General features: G+C 46.4%; 1 protein-coding gene across 2 annotated transcripts; it reads right to left on the bottom strand.

Moving 5' to 3' along the window:
* Positions 1-226: 226 nt before the first annotated feature.
* Positions 227-15,080, bottom strand: SNRPC (small nuclear ribonucleoprotein polypeptide C). Of its 2 annotated transcripts, none has more exons than XM_075910069.2 (6): positions 14,824-15,080; positions 13,473-13,515; positions 11,721-11,829; positions 8,435-8,524; positions 7,562-7,648; positions 227-575 (listed from the first exon to the last, which is right to left on the bottom strand). In XM_075910069.2, the coding sequence occupies exons 1-6, from the start codon at positions 15,054-15,056 to the stop codon at positions 451-453; spliced, it is 687 nt and encodes a 228-aa protein (XP_075766184.2). In that variant the 5' UTR covers positions 15,057-15,080; the 3' UTR covers positions 227-450. The 2 variants fall into 2 exon arrangements, with proteins under 2 accessions (XP_075766184.2, XP_075766183.2); XM_075910068.2 differs by having other exon boundaries at positions 7,562-7,666; positions 14,824-14,981.
* Between the last annotated feature and the right edge of the window lie 7,284 nt (positions 15,081-22,364).

Below are 22,364 nucleotides of genomic sequence, written 5' to 3'. Positions count from 1 at the left end.
TCTAGTCCACTCTTTATGCCCCTCATGGATGTATCAAACGGGAAATTCTATCAAAAGAGGGTTGAAGCATGTTGCAATGGACATCTTGGGAAACAAAGCACAACGGACTAAAGTAGCACAAGGCTATAGATAAAACAAGAATATTGTTGGAATCTATATAACAGGTACCTCATTCTACTGGAGACAGCAAAACCGACACATAGGAAAGCACACTGAATGCTCTGTATCTAAACCAGCATCAACATTTTATTGTTACAAAAGCAAAAGGGCAAAAAAAAAATTAATAGTTACAATGCATTAGCCCAGTGCACCCTAGATCAAACACGCTGCAATTTGTAAGAGCGGCAGGTCTTGTCATCACACCATTTTGTTATAAAATTGTGGAGATGCAGCACCATGATGTTCTGGTGAAGAAGAGAAACAAAGAAAAAGGTAGCTCCACTTCCATCTTTATCTTTCTGGACGGGTCATTCCTGGCCTCGTTGGCACCATCATAGGCCTGGAGGGAGGTCTCATCATTGGAGGACCTGGCATCATCGGCATGTGTCCTCCCATGGGCGGCCTCATCCCTGGAGCTGCAAGATGACAGAGAAATAGAAAGCATCAGAATAAGTTGATTAGGCACCAATTTGCAACTGTTTGAAAGACTGAATTACTCTGCTGGGAAATTTCTATTTTCTATGTTTAGAAAGAATAAAACAATCTGCAAGTCTGCTGGATACTACGGATGTTAAGTAGTGATTAATTAGCTAGTCGAGTAGTCGATGGAATTTCCATCCACTAGTCGTTAGGGAAAGGCTCACTTCTGGGTCTCAGCACAAGCTCCCCCTGCCAATTTCCCCATTGCCACTGTGCACTCTTAAAGTGACAGAGGAGCCGGTGTGGAAAGACGTTGGCTCAGCCTCTGGTCCCACACAGGACAACCCTCCCTCACGCTGCTACTCTGCATTCTGAAAGGGACAAAGAAGCAGCAGCCCGTCCCATGGGTCTCTCACTTTAAGAGTGCAGAGCAGCAACAAGGGAATAGGGGGGCGGAGGGAGGGGAGGCAGGCAGTTGTGCTGACAGATCCAGGGGAGGAGCTGCCCCTGCTCTGTCCCTTTAAAAATGCACAATGGCACTGGGGGGAAAATGCTTGTGCTGAGACACCTGTGAGACCGGCTGCCTCTTCTCTGTCCCTTTCAGAATGCAGAGGGGCAGCGCGGGGGAGGGTTGTCCTGAGACCCTGCAGGGGACCAGAGACCGAGCCAGCGTTTTTGCACTCCAGCTCCTCTCTGTCCCTTTAAGAGTGCAGAGCTACAATGGAGGTGGGGGGGGGGGAAGAGAAGAGAAGAGGGGTGATCGAGTAGTCGATATTGCTACCCAATAAGCTCCTGCTTATCGGGTGGGCGACTACTTGTTCACATCCCTACTGTATACAGGGAATAAGGTTTCCATACAGAGTATCTAGTGATTATAGGACTGGGAGGCAGGCCTCTAGGGTTATCTTTCTTATTTTGACATAAAACAGTTCACCTACCTACAATTACCTATAGGGAGATTAATGTTTAGAAAGTGCTTTGTGATCCTCTGATAGAGTGTGCTATAGAATGGCCACATAACTTATTTTCATCTCTTTGGATGACAGCATTATCAGCAAGGAGAGCTTAAATCATTACTTAGCACAAGATCTTCTGAGAACACTTGAATAACTGATTCAACCTGATTTGCTATTTACACCTCTCACACAAAGACAAGCATTGCACTGCCTAGCAACATGTTCATCTGAGATGTCTAGCCCACTCTCTATGCCTCTCACTGAGCACTTTATTGGGGCTGCTTCTCTACTACTGACAAGAGCATCACAAAGCACACTGCATCACTGCTGATATATATTATTCCTTGGAACATGCTGTAGAAATACGCAAAAAAATCCAGACATGCTGTATGAGAACAAGCCTTCCTGTGCCAATATCATCAGTACAGGAACAGAACACAACAATGCCCTTTTGACTTTTCTCCATCCATTTCTTTAACAACTCCTGTAAAACACTTAATACGTCTGGGATTACGTTCTTTGAAGGCACTCCAAAAGATTTCAAAGTATTCTACACAACTCCACATATACACTGCAATCTCCACCTATAGCTAACATATTTTACCTCTGATGCAGAGGCTACTTAGTGCATGCAATTTAACATAATTGACTAAATTTGTGTAGCATTAACAGTTAGGGCTGTCAAGCTCAGTTAACTCAAGCAACTGAAAATAAACTCAAGTAAAAATAGTGATTAATAGCACTTTTACTCACATGGCTAAGCTGTAATAGAATTTAAATGTAAATCTATTATAAATATTTGTGGGTCTTTCTACAGTAAAACTCCGATTGTCCGGCATCTGATGGTCCGGCACCATCAGGAACCCAGAAGTTCTCCAGGCAGCCGGACCATTGGAGCTGCTCTGCCCCCAGCTTCCCCGATTCAGCCCCTGCTAAAACTGATCAGCAGCTGAATCGGGAAAGCCAGGGGTAAAGCAGCTGGAGTGCCGCCGAGTAGGTCCTATAGCGCTGCCCCTCAGCACTGCGGGACCAACCCGGCAGCACCCCAGCTGTCCCCGATTCAGCCGCTGCTGAAACTGACCAGCGGCTGACTCCAGGAAGCCCAAGGCAGGGCTGCTCTTCCTCGGCTTCCTGGAGTCAGCCACTGATCAATATCAGCAGCAGCTGACTTGGGGACACCTGGGGCAGAGAAGCTGGGGTGCTGCCGGGTTGGTCCAGTAGTGCCGAGGAGCGGCGTTGCGGGACCAACCCAGCGGCACCCTAGATGCTCTGCCCCAGGCGTCTCCAAGAGCAGCTGGGATGCTGCCAGGTTGCTCTCGCCGCGCCAAGGGTCGGCGCTACCGGACCAACCTGGCAGCACTCCAGCTGCTCTGCTGCAGGCGTCCCGATTCAGCCGCTGCTGAAACTGACCAGCAGCGGCTGTATCAGGGACGCCTGGGGCAGAGCCGGACTATCGGAAGGGAGGGCTATGAAGGGTCTGGGGTGGCATCCTCCCCACCCCAGGCTCCTCATAGCCCCCCCTTCCGATAGTACGGCATATCTGATAATCCGGCACCCCCCGGATTATCGTAAGTTTTCTGTACATTTTCAAATATATTGATATCAACAGCAGCACAGTGTACAGTGCCCACTTTACATTACTACAAATATTTGCATTGCAAGAAAAGAAACAGCAACAGCATGAGGTACTGTAGTGGCCTCTCGCTGACCCGGAAGGGGAAGCCATCCATAAGGCCCCATGGTGGGTGGGACCAGAGCCACCCAGCTCCACCCCCAGGAAGTAGATGGGTGGTGCTGGGACTATAAGGACAGGGGCAGAGAGCTCAGTTAGAGCCCAGCAGGCAAGATGCTCTCCCTGGCCTCCCCAAGAGAGGGGCACAACAGCCCTAGGGTTGCAACAAAATACCGGACGCACTTGACATTACATCACAATCTACATTACATCTTCTTTAGAAAATACTGGACATTTCTATTTTCTCAATTTGTTTCCTGGCCAGAAAGCTCAAATACTGGACTGTCCGGTGCAAAACCAGACACCTGGCAATCCTAGACAGCCCCTCCATTCAAGGGAGGACTGGATTGGACCTGCGGGACTGCTGCCCAACCCTGGGGACCCGCCCCAGCTACCCCAACTCCTGCCAGACTCCAAGGATCGGTGGAGACAACCAGAGGCCATGGCAGGCCCTGGAGACTGGTCTGTGCTGCCGGGGCCAGTGAGTGAGCCTGAGCCTATGGACACCCTGCCATCGCTGCCATCCGCCAAGGATTCCGAGAACCAGCAGGCGCGCCAGGTAGACTCCCAGGGGGAACTAGGGAACGGCCCAGGAATAGCGAATCCAGTGCCGGCTGATGAAATGAAGGATGAGTAGGGCAGCGTGTTGTAGCCCGCATCCCACTGACCCCTCCCCAATCTGGTCAGCATGTTGGGGGCAGAATCCCCACTGACCCAGCAGTAGTCCACGCTGACAGTGTTAGGGCCCTGGACTGAGATGCAGTGTAACGGGTGGGCCTGTGTCCCCCTCCTGCCACTCCACCACCCGGGGTGGCAGGTTCCCCCTGTAGGGAGGAAACCCCCCTGTGCTTGTCGGCTGTCCTGCCAGAGCAAGGAGGCCCAACTACCGCTCAGCCAACAGACAGCCTTGAACACTAAATTGCTCAAACTGCCTCACAGACTGCAGCACAGCCCGTAGTCAGGCCTGAGCCTTTGACTGTTTTGCTTGTCTGCTACCTCCCCCAAACCTAGGGTTCCCAGATGGTTTAACCAAAAATATTGAACAGTCCCCCCCTCCCCCCAACAAACACAAAAACTAGGGAAAAAAATTCTGTTGGGGGGGGGGGAAAAGAAGGGGGAGACCAAAAGTTGTTGAGCAAAAAAGAAAGAAAGAAAAGGACCCCAAGAGTTAAGCAAAAAAAAAAAAAAAAAAAAAAAAAAAAAAAAAAAAACCCACAAAAAAAAAAAACCCACACACACAAAACACCAGCATGGCACCTTCAAGTGTATGCAGAGTCAGAATACGGATAGGAAGACGGGAGAGGTTAAGCACTAAGACCGAGGGAAGGCATTGCTGCCTTGCTTCAGGTCTTGTTGCCAGTAGGCATCTTGTTTTCTTGATAGAGCCAGAAGGTAAGCAAGCGGGTCTGGGGGGGGGGGGGAAGGAATTCTGGGGGCTGGGCCCAGCTGCTGAGTGTGTGGTACGGTTGCCAGGTGTCTGGTATTTTCGCCTCCTGGCAGGGGAAAAAACCCCAGAAAATACTGGACATTTTAGGTGTCAGGTATTTTCTGAATTTTTTTTTTTTTAATCAGACAGAAGGGAAAAATACTTGACATCTGGCAACCCTACCCAAACCAGGGCTTGGGCCTTGAACGGTTTTGTTTGATGTAAACTGTTTGAACTGCTTTAACTCCTGCAGTTCAGCCTATAGCTAGGTCTGAGCCTTTAATTGTGGTGTTTGCCTGCTGACTGGGTTGCGGCTACTGGACTTTCTAACTGCCGGCCTGTTTGTTGCCGTCCTGACCCAGGAACCGGGAAGTCCTGTGTCACCTTGTAGCTGTAGTGGATTAGCATGGCCTCTCACTGACCCACACTGGTACAGGTACATTAAAAAAAATGCAGGTATTGTAATGCCAACTGTGTATGAGATTACAATTTACAAATGTAGATTTTTTTTTTAATATTAACTACACTCCAAGATAAAACTACGTACATCTTCAGAGCCTGTATTAGTCCACTCAATCCTTGTTTAGCCAATAGCTAGGATAAACAAGTTTATTTATTTCAATGCAGGGATGTGAAAATGGTAAACTGGTTAAACACTAGCACTTAACCATTTCACCATTTTAATTTGGGGCTACTGCGTCTGTGGGGTCCTACTGCCCCCCTTGCTGACACCTCTGTGGCCAGGCCTGCTGTGGCCCGAAACAGCTGGTCGCTGCCAGAGTTCATCAGCAAGGACTGGTTAACTCGTTAGCATATGGGTAAGCCTCATGCTTACCAGTAAACCATTTAATATCTCTATTTGTATGAGAGATAATGCTGCCAGACAGATACTTATTTACAAGGTCACACAACAAGACTTTGCATGGCTCTGTTGTAGCCAGTGTTGCAAGGTATTTACATGCCAGATATGCTAAATATACACCTTCATGCTTTAACTATTAAATTGCATTACTTTGTTTACTTTTTACAGTGCAAATATCTGTAATAAAGTGAAAACTCTTCACTTTACATGTGTTGTAATTGAAATCAATATACAATAAAACTCCCATGGTCCAGCATCTGATGATCCGGCACCATCAGGAACCCGCAAGTGCTCCGGGCAGCTGGACCATTGGAGCTGCTCTGCCCCCAGCTTCTCCGATTCAGCTGCTGAACTGACTAGTGGCTGAATCGGAGAAGCCGGGGTCAGAGCAGCTGGAGTGCCACCGGGTAGGTCCCATAGCACTGCCTCTCAGGGCTGCGGGACTAACCGGGCAACACCCCAGCTGTCCCTGATTCAGCCGCTGCTGAAACTGACCAGCTGCTGACTCCAGGAAGCCAGAGGCAGAGCAGCTCTGCCCCAGCTTCCTGCAATCAGCCCCTAATCAGTTTCAGCAGCAGCTGGCTTGGGTACACCTGGGACAGAGCAGCTGGGGTGCTCCCGGGTCGGTCCCCGTAGTGCTGAGGTACGGCGCTGCGGGGACCAACCCAGCAGCGCCCCAGCTGCTCTGTCCCAGGCATCCTGATTCAGCTGCTGTTGTAATTGACCAGCAGCTGACTCCAGGATGCCCGGGGCGGAGCAGCTCTGCCTCAAGTTTCCTGGAGTCAGCCGCTGATCACTATCAGCAGCAGATGACTTGGGGACACCTGGGGTAGAGCAGCTGGGGTACTGCCGGGTTAGTCCAGTAGCGCCAAGAGCAGCGCTGCAGGAGCAACCCGGCAGCACCCCAGCTGCTCTGCCCCAGCTGTCCCCAAGAGCAGCTGGGGTGCTGCTGGGTTGGTCTTGCAGCGCCAAGGGTCCGCACTACCGGACCAACCCGGCAGCACTCCAGCTGCTCTGCTGAAGGCATCCCCAATTCAGCCACTGCTGAAACTGACCAGCAACAGCTGAATCAGGGACTTCTGGGGCAGAGCCGGACTATCGGAAGGGAGGGCTACGAGGGGTCTGGGGTTGCATCTCGCCCACCCCACCCCACCCCAGACCGCTCATAGCCCCCCCTTCAGATAGTCCGGCATATCTGATAATCCAGCACCCCGCGGGTCCTAAAGGTGCCAGATTATCGGAAGTTTACTGTATTTAAAAAAGAACGCCTACAAATCTTTATCATTTAAATTCTATTGTTTAACTATGTGATTAAAATTGATTCATCATGATCAATTTTTTCTTGTGATTTAATCTTGCAGTTTTAAAAATAATTTTAACAGCCTTAAACAGTATTGTTTAAAATAGTTTAAAGGTCTGTAAACAAAAAAAGATATGGGACACCAAACAAACTATCAAATTTTGATAGCTGGGGAAATTAGGGAGATAATAAAATTCCCAGCCAAAATTTGACCTCCACATAAGGATTATCAACTACTCTTGTCAGTAATGCCACAGGAACTTTCATAACCCAAGCTAAGGAGATCAGTTTTATGACTCATCTGAAAAACAGCATTCTCTAGCACCACAAAGAGGACAACAGATCAATACTGACTCTGAACATGAAGGATCACACACTGAAACACAACCTGAAGACTTGGGCCATTTCCCCATCCAACTACTGACCTAGCTCAATTGCTTAGCATGCAAGTGCTGATTAGATTTCAGCCTGAAGTTAAGGGGCCACAAGCAAGTGTATATCAATACATTTAACACCCAGGTAGTCCAATTGCTTAGAAAGGATATTATCGACATTCAGTTTGCTGTTAATCAAGATAATAAAAAACTGGATAATAAAAAACTGGAAACCTAGCTCAATCACCCTGTTAATCTAGATCCAGAGCACTGCTTTATAAAGAAAATATAAATATAGAACAGAAATTAAGTTTCTGAAGGCTGAGGCTTACCAGGACCAACTGGCATCATTCCTGGAGGAGGTGGGCCCATCATTGGCATCATTGGCGGTCCACCCATATGGGGAGCTGGCATCATACCTGGGCGTGGAGGACCAGCTGTAAGAACATGTATAAAAACTAATAGCACACATCTAACTGAATGTGTGTGTCATGCCAGCAAGTCTGACAGTATGGAATCCAAGTTAACAAATACTTGTTAACTGCTAAACATCTTCTGTTTGCCTCTTGTAGGTTATTTTATGATAGTGTATGAATATCCCTTTCTAATTTTGTTTGATTTTTCAGCAGTCAAGAAATTAGTTAATCACTTGCTTCTGCACATCTAATAAATATGACCACTCTTCTGCAACCAGGGCTCCTTATTAGCTAAAGGTATTATCCATTTCCCAGCTGGAACACAGAATGGTAAATAGTTTCTCTTCTACTTCAATAATTTATGAGTGGAGTAAGTGGCTGCATTAGAGATACAGTAAAAAAAAACCTGGCAAGCTGATGAAAAACAAAATTTTTTCAGGCATTTCATTGAACACTATCGGGCAACATGTTAGAATGAAGATGCTAAAAAACACTCAATATTATTCAAAGCTGTTGGAGAACTCCTAAAGAGCTGCTTTATATTTTCATTATCAGACTTAGGGAACATTTTGAAGTTCATGGATGACTAAGCCAGAGAAAACTTAACACACAATTTAAAGACTAACAAAACATGGAGATGGTATCATGAGCTTTCGTGGGCACAGTCCACTTCTTCAAATAACCAAAGTGTTGGATGTCCAGAACCAAAAAACTCCTGCAAATCCTAGCGAAGTAGTTAGTGAGCAGTAGCCAACAAATAGGCATACTACTCGTAACACTCAAACTTACGCATGTTGGGAGGAGGGGGGATCATGGCTCCTCCAGGAGGTGGAGCAGAAAACGGAGTAGGTGGGATTTTGCCTTGTTGAAATGCAGCCGCTGTATTAGGAAATAAGAGGAGACAGTGATTAGTTTGTTAACAGGACTGCTATACAGTTGTTACAATATCAGTTGCTGCCCCCCTCAACTCTCCCATAATATTTACATCATGCTGAAATCACACAGGGTCAGACTCTCTTGAAAGCTGCAGTACTGGCTGGACCATTCAACATGTCCCAGCCTCAATACTGCTTCTACTGAGACGGAAGTACACACTGTATGCCAGGCATGTCCAACTGGCGTTTGGCAGGCTGCATTCAGCCCGATCGAATTTTTTTGCGGCCCGCCACTCCATGTTTATAAAGGAATAAAGTGCGGCCCACAGGCCACTTGGAGCACGTGGCCGAGTGCAGATCACAGCCATCTGGGCCGCTCTGCACCGCAGCAACTGCTCACAGGCAGGGCCCCTCTGCGCACGGCACACACCACGTGCTCACGGCCGGCTGGGCTACTCAGCGATGGGTGGACGCACTCCCAGCCCACTAGGCCACTCTGCACTGAGCAACCAGCATACTCACAGCTGACCACTGTGCTCACCCGCCACCACACATTTCTTCTTGAGGCTCGCTGGGGTAATAACAGCAACTCTGGAGCCCAAGTATTAAGTTAAGGGGGGCTGTGAGAGCCTGGCTGTGGAGGAGGGGGAGGCATTGGTTGGGGGTGTCTGGCTCTGGGGGAGGGAGGCGGCATTAGGTTGGGGGGCAGGCTCTGGGGGAGCAGAGGGGAATAGGTTAGAACAGGGGTATGGGAGTGCTTGGCTCTGGGGGAAAAGGAGGGGCCTATTTTGTTAATATTTTGTTTATTTATTCCCAAATAAAAATCATAAACTGTATATTAATTTTATATCCATAAATGTCAATTTTTTGCAATTGCACAAAGAATTATGTTTATGCAATATCTCAAACTTACAAGTATCTGAAATTTTCACAGAACCATGTTCTGTTTGATTAACCATGGTCTATACTTGGATGGTGAACAGTGAGGCAACAACATTTATGGATACCAATGATGTAAGTTAGTGAAAACGAGAAAAGGCTGTGGGGCACTTCACATAGTTAACTTAATGAGAAATGGGATAGCACATGAAATTCCATGACAACAAATGCAAAGTAATTAACACAGGAAAGAAAATAATTATACAGTCACACTGCTGGATTCTAAATTAACAGCAAAGGCTCAGGGAAGAGGCAGAGGTGCCACTACAGGTAACTAAATGAAGATCTCTGGCCAATATGCAGCAATGATAAAAAATATCAGATAAAGGGCTACAACAGACAAAGAATGAAACACAAAATACTAACAATATTAGGCCGTTTACAAACAGTTAGCCACTTGGAATATGGTATTCAGTTCTAGTGACCTTAGAATGGATACAGCTGAAAGTGGTTGTTCAGGAATAGGCAATGAAAGGTATAGAAAGACTTGCATATGAGAGAAGACTGAAGAGACAGACTGTTTAGAAAGGAGACAAGTGATAAGAATATAACAGAGGTAGCAAACGATTAATGGTATTGAGAAAAGAAATTTAGCACTTGTATTTTGGGAGTAAATACACAAACAAAAGAGACCTTCAGGGATCAATGTCACAAATTTAACACTATTTGAAGGAAACACTTTTTAACCTAATGTATAATTAGTCTGTGGAGCTCATTGCCATTCAGTAAATAAATGAGGCCAAGAGACTAATATGAGTCAAAATGCAAATTAGACAGCTACTTAAGTAACTTTTACATTTACACTGAATATGGCAAATCACAGGAATATAACACTCACGTTTGAGACTACAAGCTAAGCACTAACTGCAGAAAATGCTCAAAACCAGCTCCTACTAAAGTGAAGGGGAGTAGAGGGTGGTAGGCAACTTGCAGGATTGCATCCTTAAAAGACAACAATCATGGGAAACAATCAACCCCACATGGAAGCCCTTCTATCCTAGGGCTTAGGAAAGATTTACAGTTCTGCAGCAGCACAACTGTACTACTCCGCAAAAATGCTACCTATGTTGATCCGAGAGCTTCTGCTGTCAGCATACTTCCTCAAGAGACAATAGCTATGGTGACAGAAGCCCTTCAGTCAACATCATACTGTCTACACCAGGTTAGGACTGTGTCACTAAGGGTAAGTCTACATTGCAACACTACTTTGAAATAACTAGCACTGTTCCAAAATAACTTCGTCTGCATCTACACAGCAGGCAGTTATTTCAAAAGCGTCAAAATACTGTCAAGCTGGAGGACTTCTTACTCTGACTCCTGTAACCCTCATTGTATGAGGAATAAGGGAAGTTGGAGGAAGCGCACTCTGTTTCAAAATAAGTGCAGTGTAGACACTCCCTATTTCAAAATAAGCTATTTTGTATTTGACGTAGCTCAATTTGCATAGCTTATTTCGAGTTAAGCCCTCCAGTGTAGACGCACCCTAAGGGTGTGGATTTTCTACACCAGCAAGCTACGTAGTTACTGACAAACTGGTAGTGTGGACCAAGCCCTAGAGCAGGGGTTCCCAATGTTTTTCAGTCCCCATACTCCCTTGGCTTTTAGTAAAACTTCCCATACCCCCTGTTCAATATGAAAGGAAATAAATTCTAGACTCTAGAATCCACAACTTTGTTCATTAACACTACTACTTTTGGAATATTTCAATTAGGATAATCTAGTTATTTACCAAATACTCCCCGTAACCCTTTGACAAGCTTCTCATGCCCCCTGGGGGTACGTGTACCCCAGATTGGGAACCCCTGCCCTAGAGCAAGCAAAGAGTAAATTCAAGTACAGGAACAGTGCCTTGGCTACTCCGCAGTAGGAGGGGGGCTCAAATGATGGCCTTCAGATTTGTGGCAGAACTATTAGAAATTGCTGATACAGGAAACTGATTCACAATAAGGACTTAGGACATGGCAATTTAGGATATTTAATTAACTTTCAAAAGGCATCCTCAACAAAGCAGATGGAGAGTTATGTTTAAAAACCTGAGCTAAAGATGACCCTTAACCTAAGGACCTACCAATACAGTCACCCTCCTGTGAAACCCCATCAGTTTTAAAGAAGTCCTATCCACAGAGCAGCTACAGAACAAAATTCTTTATTACTTTCCTATTTAGACCTTCAGCATTATAATTCACTTCTATCCAATGCAAGACAGAGGGAGGAGGGAACCTTAAGTGAAATGATCTAGCTCAATAAGTCATTTTTCTTACTTGTTTTATCAATCAGGCTCTGAGCTTGTTCTTCCATCCATTTCTGATAGTAATCTTTCACATTCTCTTTGTGTTTCCGACCACTGCAGTGGGTCTTTCTCACAGATGGCTGCAAAATGAAGAGATAGTGTGATCCATGCACTAAGCACGCATGAGTCAAAGATTTACCTCAAGTTAATATAAACCTCCACGCTGGCAGTCAAGAAACACATATATAGGTTGAATGGTATATACAATCAGATAACTGATCCAATATCAGTGTGTCAAGGCTGTTCCCTACTCTAGCACTCGGAGCAGAAGATGGGGGCCTGCAAAGAGAGCTTAAAAGGAAAAAAACCCACCTTTGCCTCCATAGGCACTGGTTACAGAAACCTTCCCCCCAGAATCACAATACACAGATTTTGGAGAGATCGCTGTCATCATCTAATAACTTTGATCCCTAAAAACCAGGGATGTACACTTGAACCCAACCCCAGGGATACCCCAAGCTCTTTTGCCTCAAAGAGCTTGAAAAAAGTAAAGAGAAAAACAAGCTGTAGTCTCGAGTAGCTGACCCCTCAGTCAGAGGCACACAGATCCACACAGACAGACCTTTCAGGACACAAGAATCAAATAATCTTTAAAAAATGGTGATTTTTATTACAAAAGATAAACTTGATAAAGCATACTTGGTTGCTAGATGTTACATAGCAAGTACAGAAAACAAATTAGAACACAGAGAAAAGTCTCTGGGCATAATGCTAGATGGCAAACGGGAAGGGGAGACATAGATTCACATAGAGCATTTCAAACCAAACAACAAAATAAAGAAAAATTACCCTGAACGTGACTAGATTCACTACTCCCCTGACTTACTTCCCATTTTCTCTTTGTTCAGTCCACTCCCATGCCAGTCCTACCTGGGTCTAAATCATTCTGTGTCTCTCAACTCTTGGGTTGTATTCTCCTCCACAAAGGAAGCAGGCAAATAATCTATATCCAATTCCAATTTCAATACTCTCTCAGTTGGGTCTCCCGGCCCCCTGGCCAACACATTTGCTAGTTACCTGAGTAGGCACCAGGTGCAGGTCAGCACTTCTCCTGCCCATTACACAGTGTTTAAAAGCTACAGATCTCCACACCTAGTTTAAATTTTAAAAAGCTTGTTTCCTATTATGTGAACAATGTGACTGTTCCCAATATGTTCATTATGACATCAACTTGAGATATTAACCTGCAAGACACTAGCAAACCTATAAGGATCTATTTTGAAAAGGGGCTTTTTGGGGAGGATAGAAATGTTATTTTAACGTCTGGTACTGTGGTTTTAATAGAATGCAAGATTTTGACTTAGCATCCACTTTCAAAATAGAATTAACAGTAAATCTATTGTTTCTGAAAAGGGATGATAAGTGTTCACACATTTCTTACATTGCTGATGGATGAACGTCCCAAGGGACTTGGCAGTGTAAGTTTTCCCCAGATCAATGCTGCCACATCACATTATGTCCTATCTGCCTACCTCCCTTCTCACAGATATTCTTCCTTTTAAATAACCAAACCTGCTAAGAGATAACAGTGTATCCCCTTTCTAAGCAACAATGTTTAAAGGAAATTTCTCAAAAAAAAAAAAATACACACCACACACATACTTCAAGGGTAATGTATCTACATAGCAATGTTTCAGGTATTACTTTTTCAAAGAAAAAAGAAACAAATTTAATCTCCAACCGAATACTCAAAAGGCATGAATCCAAACAATTTAGTACTTACAGAGTCATGGGTGAGGTATGTGTCACAATAGTCACAATAAAACCTGGGGAAAAGAGAAAAAAACTGTGTTAAAAGGTGGGGGAATTATTACTTATGTCCAATACAAAGCAGCTCTACAAGATAAAAAAAAATTCAGTTAGAACCAGTTACTTCTAGAAGACAATCACTAGTCCATTACTTCAATAGGAAAAAAATCCCTGAACTTTTTAGTTTCATCCATACTTAACCCAAAAAAATTTCTGTTTCAAACCTAAAGAAGTTTCTTGGCGCTCCAATCCTACCGGGAAACCTGTATAGGCACACACTTACACTTGGGACTCTACCAAATTCACAGCCATAAAAAACACCACTAGAGACCATGAAATCTGGTCTATACTACTCAGATTCCATTTCTCAAATTGGGGATTCTGACCCAAAAGGAAGTTACAGGTCCATTATTGCCTCAAGAGCTGGGTAGTCAGACAATGGTAGCTGTTGAGGGCCCACTCTGCAGGCAGCAGCACAAAAGTAAGAGGGGCAATACCCTACCATGCCATCCTTACATCTGCACTGCTGCTGGTGGCAGCTTTGCCTTCAGAGCTAGACACCCAACCAGCAGACTCCACTACTCTCCATCTACTTAACTCTAAAGGCAGCACCACCACTAGCAGCAGCACAGAAGTAAGGGTTGAAGTAGTGCCACCCTCCTACAACAACCTCATAACCTCTGTACAACTCCTTTTTTTTCCAGTCAGGACCTATAAAATTACAACACCATGAAATTTCAGATTTATGGGGGGGTAGCGCGGGGGCGGGGGGGGAATTGTGACATTTGCCCTTTAAAAAAATCATAACTATGAAATTGACCTAAATGGACCCTGAATTTAGCAGGACCCAAGGCTCCTGTGAAATTATACTGATGTCCCAGTCGACCTTTTTACTGGACCTATAACTAGTTTTGTTTTACACATTTCTACCTTCCTCCCTCCATCCAGACCATCAGTGTCCCCTGTAGGCAGGGTGCTTGAGCAGTCAGGAGACTCCAATGCCACCCAGATTGATTAGCAGAGCGCCCACCGCTAGGTTTCGGGTCTGTTTCTTTCTGCTGAGGGTGCACCATCGCACACGCCTCGGTGCACATACAATTTATTCCGCACATGTACGGGGAAAAGATCTACAGGTGGACGAAAATGGTTGGAGGGGCCATTGCAGATCACCCGCCCCCCCACCCCGGCCCAACCATCACCCCCTTCCCCCCGTGTCTGCCCCCCGCCCCCACTGCCTCGCCACATCCCTGCCCCCCAGCAGCAGGCTCCGAGGGCCCGGGGCTGAGGGGGCGGGAACCCCGGGGCCCCGGCGCAGCTTCACTCACTTGGGCATGTTGCTCGGGACCCCGGTGCCGCCAGCCGGAAGTGACCTGATCACGACGCGACTTCTCCTCTTCCCGCCTCCGGCGCGCTCGGGCTCGAACGCCGCTCGGCAGCGGCCGTAGAAACGCGGCGCTCTACCCTCGCCGCAAAGGCCGGGGCGCGCGGCACGCCGGGATTTGTAGTTCTCTTCCCGCCCCGGACTCCCACGGTGCTTCGCGAGGGTCAAACCATTCATCTCTCAGCGACTCGCTTTCCCCGGCGGGAAGTGACACGCAGAGTGGGGGGGGAGGTCCTGGAGTGTAGATCGGATCAACGTCCCACATTGCCCCTGTACTGCCCCCTGCCACCCTCCCCCTACTGCCCCCTGCCTCTACTGCCCCCTGCCACCCTCCCCCTACTGCCCCCTGCCTCTACTGCCCCCTGCCACCCTCCCCCTACTGCCCCCTGCCTCTACTGCCCCCTGCCACCCTCTCCCTACTGCCCCCTGCCTCTACTGCCCCCTGCCACCCTCCCCCTACTGCCCCCTGCCTCTACTGCCCCCTGCCACCCTCCCCCTACTGCCCCCTGCCTCTACTGCCCCCTGCCACCCTCCCCCTGCCCCCTGCCTCTACTGCCCCCTGCCACCCTGCCCCCTCCCCCCTCCCCCTACTGCCCCCTGCCTCTACTGCCCCCTGCCACCCTCTCCCTACTGCCCCCTGCCTCTACTGCCCCCTGCCACCCTCTCCCTACTGCCCCAATGGTGCCCCCTCCCTACTGCCCCCTGCCACCCTCTCCCTACTGCCCCAATGGTGCCCCCTCCCTACTGCCCCCTGCCACCCTCTCCCTACTGCCCCAATGGTGCCCCCTCCCTACTGCCCCCTGCCTCCTGCCACCCTCTCCCTACTGCCCCAATGGTGCCCCCTCCCTACTGCCTCCTGCCACCCTCTCCCTACTGCCCCAATGGTGCCCCCTCCCTACTGCCTCCTGCCACCCTCTCCCTACTGCCCCAATGGTGCCCCCTCCCTACTGCCTCCTGCCACCCTCTCCCTACTGCCCCAATGGTGCCCCCTCCCTACTGCCTCCTGCCACCCTCTCCCTACTGCCCCAATGGTGCCCCCTCCCTACTGCCCCCTGCCTCTTCTGCTCCCTGCTACCCTCTCTCTACTGCCCTTTGCTTCACTCTCTACTGCCCCCTGCTACCCTCTCTCTACTGTCCCCTACTTCTACTGCTCCCATGCATGGACAACCCCAGGACAATATCATGCGACTGTCCAAAAAACTCAGGAAAACCAGAAGTCATTGTGAAAAAAAGATTGTAAACGGACGTTCAGTGGAAATCCCTAAGGCTGCGTCTAGATTGGCATGATTTTCCGGAAATGCTTTTAACGGAAAAGTTTTCCGTTAAAAGCATTTTTGGAACAGAGCGTCTAGATTGGCACGGAGGCTTTTCCGCAAAAGCACTTTTTGCTGAAAAGCGTCTGTGCCAATCTAGACGCACATTTCCGCAAAAAAGCCCCGATAGCCATTTTCACGATTGGGGCTTTTTTGCGGAAAACAAATCTGAGCTGTCTACACTGGCCCTTTTGCGCAAAAGCTTTGCACAAAAGGGACTTTTGCCTGAACGGGAGCGGAATAGTATTTCCATACATAAATGAGTCTATGTCACTTCATTGCTATTAACACCTAGTCATTTACTATGCATGCAGCAGTAGTGTTTTTTTGATGATAAAATTGTTTTCCTTTTTGTCTTGATTAACTGGTATTGGTTGATTGTTGTGTCCTTAAGTTTATGTGCCTAATTACCCGGGCAGAGTCCATTGTTCTCTGCAGATTTCCCTATGTTTGTTTTCCCAACTCCCAAGTAAAATGGAGGTTTGGGGAGGGGAGAGCTTTGCCTTAGGGAGAGGATTCCCAAGTGATCTCTTCTCTGGAAAAGGGTTTATTTTATATTTTCTTTTATTCACTTAGGTGGTGGCAGCAAGGAATCAGTCTTTGACTTTCTGGATCTCAGGGGGACTGAGATTGAACAAGTTTGTCTCTGGAAGTCTCAGAAACAGGTTTTACAGAGTTTATTCTACTAGCCAGCCCCCCATCTCTGCTCTCGGAGTGTCAGGTTGGGGAATTGAGCCGTAACATGCATCACTTCTCTTTGTTGACTTTGTATGTTGACGTGTTTCCATTATGTTAGCTTACACAGCTTAGTTTACACCATGACAGAGACAGATGAATAAACTTCTCTTGTGTGACAAAAAACATGCTTTCTCCTCTACTGGCGACTCACATCTTGACACGCACGCTCCGAACATGTTTCCACTCCACATAAATAAATCCTTACATAGCATCTGCATATAGATTTCACAACAATATTAATAACCCTGTAACTCTCTGTCATTTGAGATCAAGACATTGCTCTAAACCCCTTGTCAGTAAGCATTTAAGTGTTCTTGAGTCACACATGTTAATTGACATAGGCACTGGATAAGTGGATGGTCCAGTGTGTGGTTAATAGAGATGTGCAAGGTTAAACAGTTAACAGGTGGGAGTTGGAGCAGCTTCCCTCTCCTCGTGGGCAGGGGACAGCTCCAGCTCCACAGGGCCTGTTGCAGACAGGCTTCTTTGGGTATCCAGAGCTGTCCCTGTTCACGGCGGCCTGTGTGTGTCGCAGGCAGGGGCGGCTCCTGTACCATCACAATCAGCTGTTTTGTGACATGCAGAAAAGTTCTCTGGGAGGAAGGAGACGGAGCGGGGATTCAGTGTGCTTGGGGGAGGGCACTGGAAGAGGTGGGGAAGAGGAGGGCAGAGATGGGAAGTAGTGGGGCAGAGGTGAGGTTTGTGAGAAGGGGTAGGGTGGAGGCAGAGTCTGTGAAAAAGTGGGGACAGGAGAGGCAGAACAGGGGTCAGTGCTTGGGGGAAGGGGTGGAGTGAGAGTGGGGCCTGAGGTGGAGTGGGGAGTTGAGCACCCCTGCCCTGGACCCAGAGAAAGCCAATGCCTATGTTACTGTATTATACTGTCATACAGGCCCTCCAGTGGGGGTAAAGGAGGCAGTTGACCCGAGGCCCAGTGATTCAAACGGGCCTGGGGTTCCCAGCCCCCGATGCTGCTACTGTGGCAGCGGTGGTGGTCGGAGCCCTGAGCCCTTTAAATCGTTGCTGGATTGCTGCACCTCATGGCTCCCATGGCTTGGGTGGGTCGGGGCATGGTGGGCTCCGGGCAGTGCAGAGGGCTGGCTGTCCCAACTCCACCCCTTCCACCAAAGGCTCCGCCCCTTCTGAGAGTGTCAAGTCAGGTGCCCCCACCTTGCCCAGGGGGCCATGCAAGCTGTGCATACTGCTCTCTGGCTGTCATACTAACAGAAAGACACATAACAAAGAAACAAGAAGACAAGTATGAAGAACTCTGGCACAAAGTGGTGTGATAAAGGAAGCTTAGAACAAAAATGATACTAGTGATTACTGGAGAACTTGGAGCCATCCATAAGGGTCTGAATGAGCAGCTCAAAACACTTTAGGAACAGAAATTGGGGTCCTGACCCAACAGGGAGTTGCAGTGGGGTCACAAGATTATTTTAGAGGAGTTGTAGTGTTGCCACACTTTACTTCTGCATTTCCTTCATAGCTGGGTGGCCAGAGAGACATGGCTATTGGCCAGGCGCCAAGCTTGGAAGGTGGCACCCCACCATCAGCAGTGCAGAAATAAGGGTGGCAATATCATATCATGCCACCCTTACTTCCTTGCTGCTACCTTCAGAGCTGGGTGGCCAGAGAATGGTGGCTGTTGACTTAGGACCCAGCTCTGCAGACAGCAGCGCAGAAGTAAAGGTGGCAATACCATACCATGCCGTCCTTATTCTGCACTGCTGCTGATGTTGACTCTGCCGTCAGAGCTGGCTTTCCAGCCAGCAGCTGCTGCTTTCCATCTGCCTATCTCCATCTGAAGGCAGAGCCATCACCAGCAGCAGCACAAACGTAAAGGCTGTATTACTGCAACCCCTCCTCCCAATAACCTTGCCGTCTGCCTGCAAATCCTTTTTGGACCCTACAATTACAACTCTCTTAAACTTCAAATTTAAATAGCTGAAAACATGACATTTATATTTTTAAAAATTCTATTATTGTGAAATTGACCAAAATGGACCATGAATTTGGTAGGGCCCTAATAATAGTATAGGGTATCTAGGATAGTGTGACAGTAGCTTGTCAAAACATGTTAAGAGCTGACAGTATAGTGAAGGAAAACAAACCCAGTGTGAATGCCAAGATTGGTGGGTTGGGCATCACTGATTCATTTTTTGACATGACTACTCATTATATAATTAGTCTATTTATAACGTTAATTAAAGTATCTTCCTATGATGTGTTTATCCTGAGGGCTGGATATGCTTGTTTATTTGTCATATGATACTTTTTTTCTGTACAAGTCATCTCACTCAACAAAGGTTACTGTTTAATTGCTAATTTTTTTTAGCAATAAAATCAGATCCTGTGTTTTAAATTAGTCACCTTTTCTGATACATCAGAAGCAAACAACTTTTCCCAGCCACAAACTTCAAAGAGTATTCCCTGGACTCTCAGAATGAAATGTCCTATTTTTATGTTGTTGGCAAGTCATTTCTTTCCCTATATTGCTTGTACTTTGTCATTTGTTTTGCTTTTGACTTGCACTGATTTTCTTGTTCACTTGTGTTGTAATGTTTGCTATACAAATATTGCAACAGGAAACTTCCTCTCAGTGGTCCTTAGAACTGATGGCACTATTATTTTTAGCATGGAGAAAAACAACAGTATGTTTATATTAAATGTTACTATATTACAGCTTTCCTGTTAGATTTCTGTATACACTCACTGCTGTTGATTGGGTATGGCCTGACATTTATTTCAGTTTCTTTCTTTCAAAGAATACAGATAATGACCTCTCAAAAGAGGCAAGTTATGTTCTGTTTTTTAAAAAATTCTATGTCTGTATGGAGAGAGAAGTGTTAGATTAGAACTATGAAAGACAAGTACTCAAAGGAATACTCCATTGTAAAATGCTAATTTTAAGAAAAACTCCAATGGTTGAGATTACTGTAGGGATCCTTAGATAAACAAATAGTCAAATATTAATAACAGATAAATAAATACTTCAAGAGACAATGTCAACTGAGAAGTATATTTCTGTCTGTAAATAGCGTGCTTATTTTAGTTACAAGTAACATGATTACTGTGTCGGTATTTGCACCGCACAGTTCAGTCAACACAAGATACATTAGCATACAGCTGCTGAAATTAATGTGTCAGTGGGAGTGCTTGCTTGTCTACTGGCATTAGTACTGTGCATACTCATCAGGAGAACTTGTGTCATGTAAAGCTTGGTGCCCCATAAGTAGGTATTCTCTCCTGCACTGCTATCTGGTGCAATGCCTTTGGGGACATTTTCTCAGCACTTTATGGGCTGGTGTGATACACTGGGTTCCAGGGGAACTGCACTGCAAGAAATGGGATGGCCAGTCCCCAAAGCTGGTTGGTTATTCCAATATTTATAGTCACCAAGCCAGCACAAAACAGCTTCTTTATTACCTTACTGGTTAATCATAAGTGAATTCCAAGCAATTCCAAAACCTCAGGCCTCCATCCAGACATTCCAGCTAAATAAAATTCGACCAATCCCAAAGGATCCAACACATTACTTTCCAGGCCAATGAATATTTCAGATCTTATCCCAACCACACACTTATTGCCAATTCTTATTAACCAAACTAAAATGTATTAAAGAAGAAAAAAGAGTATTGGTTAAAAGAGTAACATAAACACAGACATGAGTTCAACTCCTGAGGTTCAGTTAAATAACAGGGATGGTGATCTTGTTGCAAAATGTTCTTTTAGAATTTAGTCCGTGGTTATAGTCCAAAATCCATATGCAGGATGGTTCTTGACAATGACTGGGACCTCTGTTCTTTGCGGCTTAGGTGTCCCCTGTATGAAACCTCAAGCAGATTTGAGATCCTAACTCAATGTTCATTAAAAAGGGGTACCAGGATATCCTGGGATCTCACTTCTTATGGCTTACAACTTTTCCCATGAGCATCCAAGACATGAGATGTGTTGAAGTGGGGACTTTATTCCCCTTCTTATATTGCATGTAATTTCTACTATCCTGTAATAACCCTGTGTATGTGCCTCAGTTTCCCTGGGCACTGCACCCATGCCTAGGTGGTGATGGGAATTTTGGGGGTGACAGCTTCCTGCACGTACACAATGGCAAAGGCCCTTCCTACCCTGAGCCTGGGAGGGGAGCAACCAGGTGACACCTTTTGCCCAGGAAGCAGGACAAAGACTGGGAGAAGGGCCTGGCTTGAGGGGGTGGGGCTGCATTGAGGCTGCCGGGCATGTTGGTCAGTCCTGGGTGGCTTGGAGGCAGGGGGAGCTCTAGGTCTGGGTCCCTCTCTCCCCAAGATGGATTGTGCTAACTGCTTCTGGTTGCTATGCTGACAGGTCTGTTCTGCATTGTGTCTCTGTCACCTGATAGACCTTCTGTTCTGCCTGATGGCTGAATGTCATATCTGATTGTGGATGGAATGCAGGGCCCATGGACTCCCCCACACTTCAAGGACATGGGACAAAAAGGATACTGTACAAAAGTCCCTTTGGACAGAATCCTCTAGGGTCTCTTGGCCTGGGAGGACATCATAGACTTTTTACCTAACCTTCTGTCTCCTAAACATCATGGCGATTAGTGCGTGGTAATTTATCCATTAAAACAGTTCATACACAATTTATCACAACCTTCAAAGAGACATATAACAATAATACTACTTCAATGAAGTTTCATCATAAATTCCAATTATTCCTTATGATCTTGAATCAAAGCTATAGTGACAAACAAGAATTGTTTGTTCACATCACAAGATCTGAGCAAAGACCTACCATTCTATTGCTGTAACAAAGAAAGTTTGCATTTCAAAGTTTTATTCTAATTTAGTCCACTTAGCGTCTTGCCAACAAGTCTTTAAAAGTGGGCCGTGTGAGCTGATTTACCCTTTCTGGCCATGTGCCACATTTTAATCAGATAACTAATATTTCAATCAGATAACATCACAGATTTTAGTGAGTTAACTGGGATTAACTGTAAGACGTTAGTACAAAAATAGTTACTTTTAAAGGCAGATCCAGTATGCATTTAAGTGAATGGGAATTTTTAATTTATATAAATGAGTGCTGGATTCAACCCTTGATACATATGACAGGCTGCAGGATTTGGTGTGTAATCAGTTAAGAACATAAGCACAGACATATTGGGTCAGAGGAATGGTTCACAGCAGCGGATATAGGGCACAGCGAGCGGGGCTGCTGCCCCGGGCCCCGCGCTTCAATAGGCCCCGCGCACGCTCTACTACCTGTCGGCTGTGGCCATGGCGCATGTGCGAAATTGTGCTGCCCTGGGCCCCGCAAACTCTCATCCGCCCCGATGGTTCATATTTCCCAATATCCTGTTTTCTGACAGCGGTCAATTCCAGATACAGGTAATGAACAGAAAAGGGAAGCCCCAAAAAACTAAGAGAAACTTTGTTTTTACTAACATAAAATA

This window comes from Pelodiscus sinensis, chromosome 27, assembly GCF_052426305.1.
Source record: "Pelodiscus sinensis isolate ZL-2025 chromosome 27, ASM5242630v1, whole genome shotgun sequence".
Taxonomy (NCBI): domain Eukaryota; kingdom Metazoa; phylum Chordata; order Testudines; family Trionychidae; genus Pelodiscus; species Pelodiscus sinensis.
This window is presented reverse-complemented; position numbering and strand designations above follow the sequence as displayed.

What these genes read in the sequence shown, in the direction of transcription:
- SNRPC (XM_075910069.2), bottom strand. Translation starts at nt 15,056, where the DNA reads ATGAATGGTTTGACCCTCGCGAAGCACCGTGGGAGTCCGGGGCGGGAA. An exon ending in GTCCCGAGCAACATGCCCAA is followed by an intron (nt 13,516 to 14,823) that starts GTGAGTGAAGCT and finishes TCTTTTCCCCAG; the next exon opens with GTTTTATTGTGACTATTGTG. An exon ending in CCCCCCTCCTCCCAACATGC is followed by an intron (nt 7,649 to 8,434) that starts GTAAGTTTGAGT and finishes CTCCACGCCCAG; the next exon opens with GTATGATGCCAGCTCCCCAT.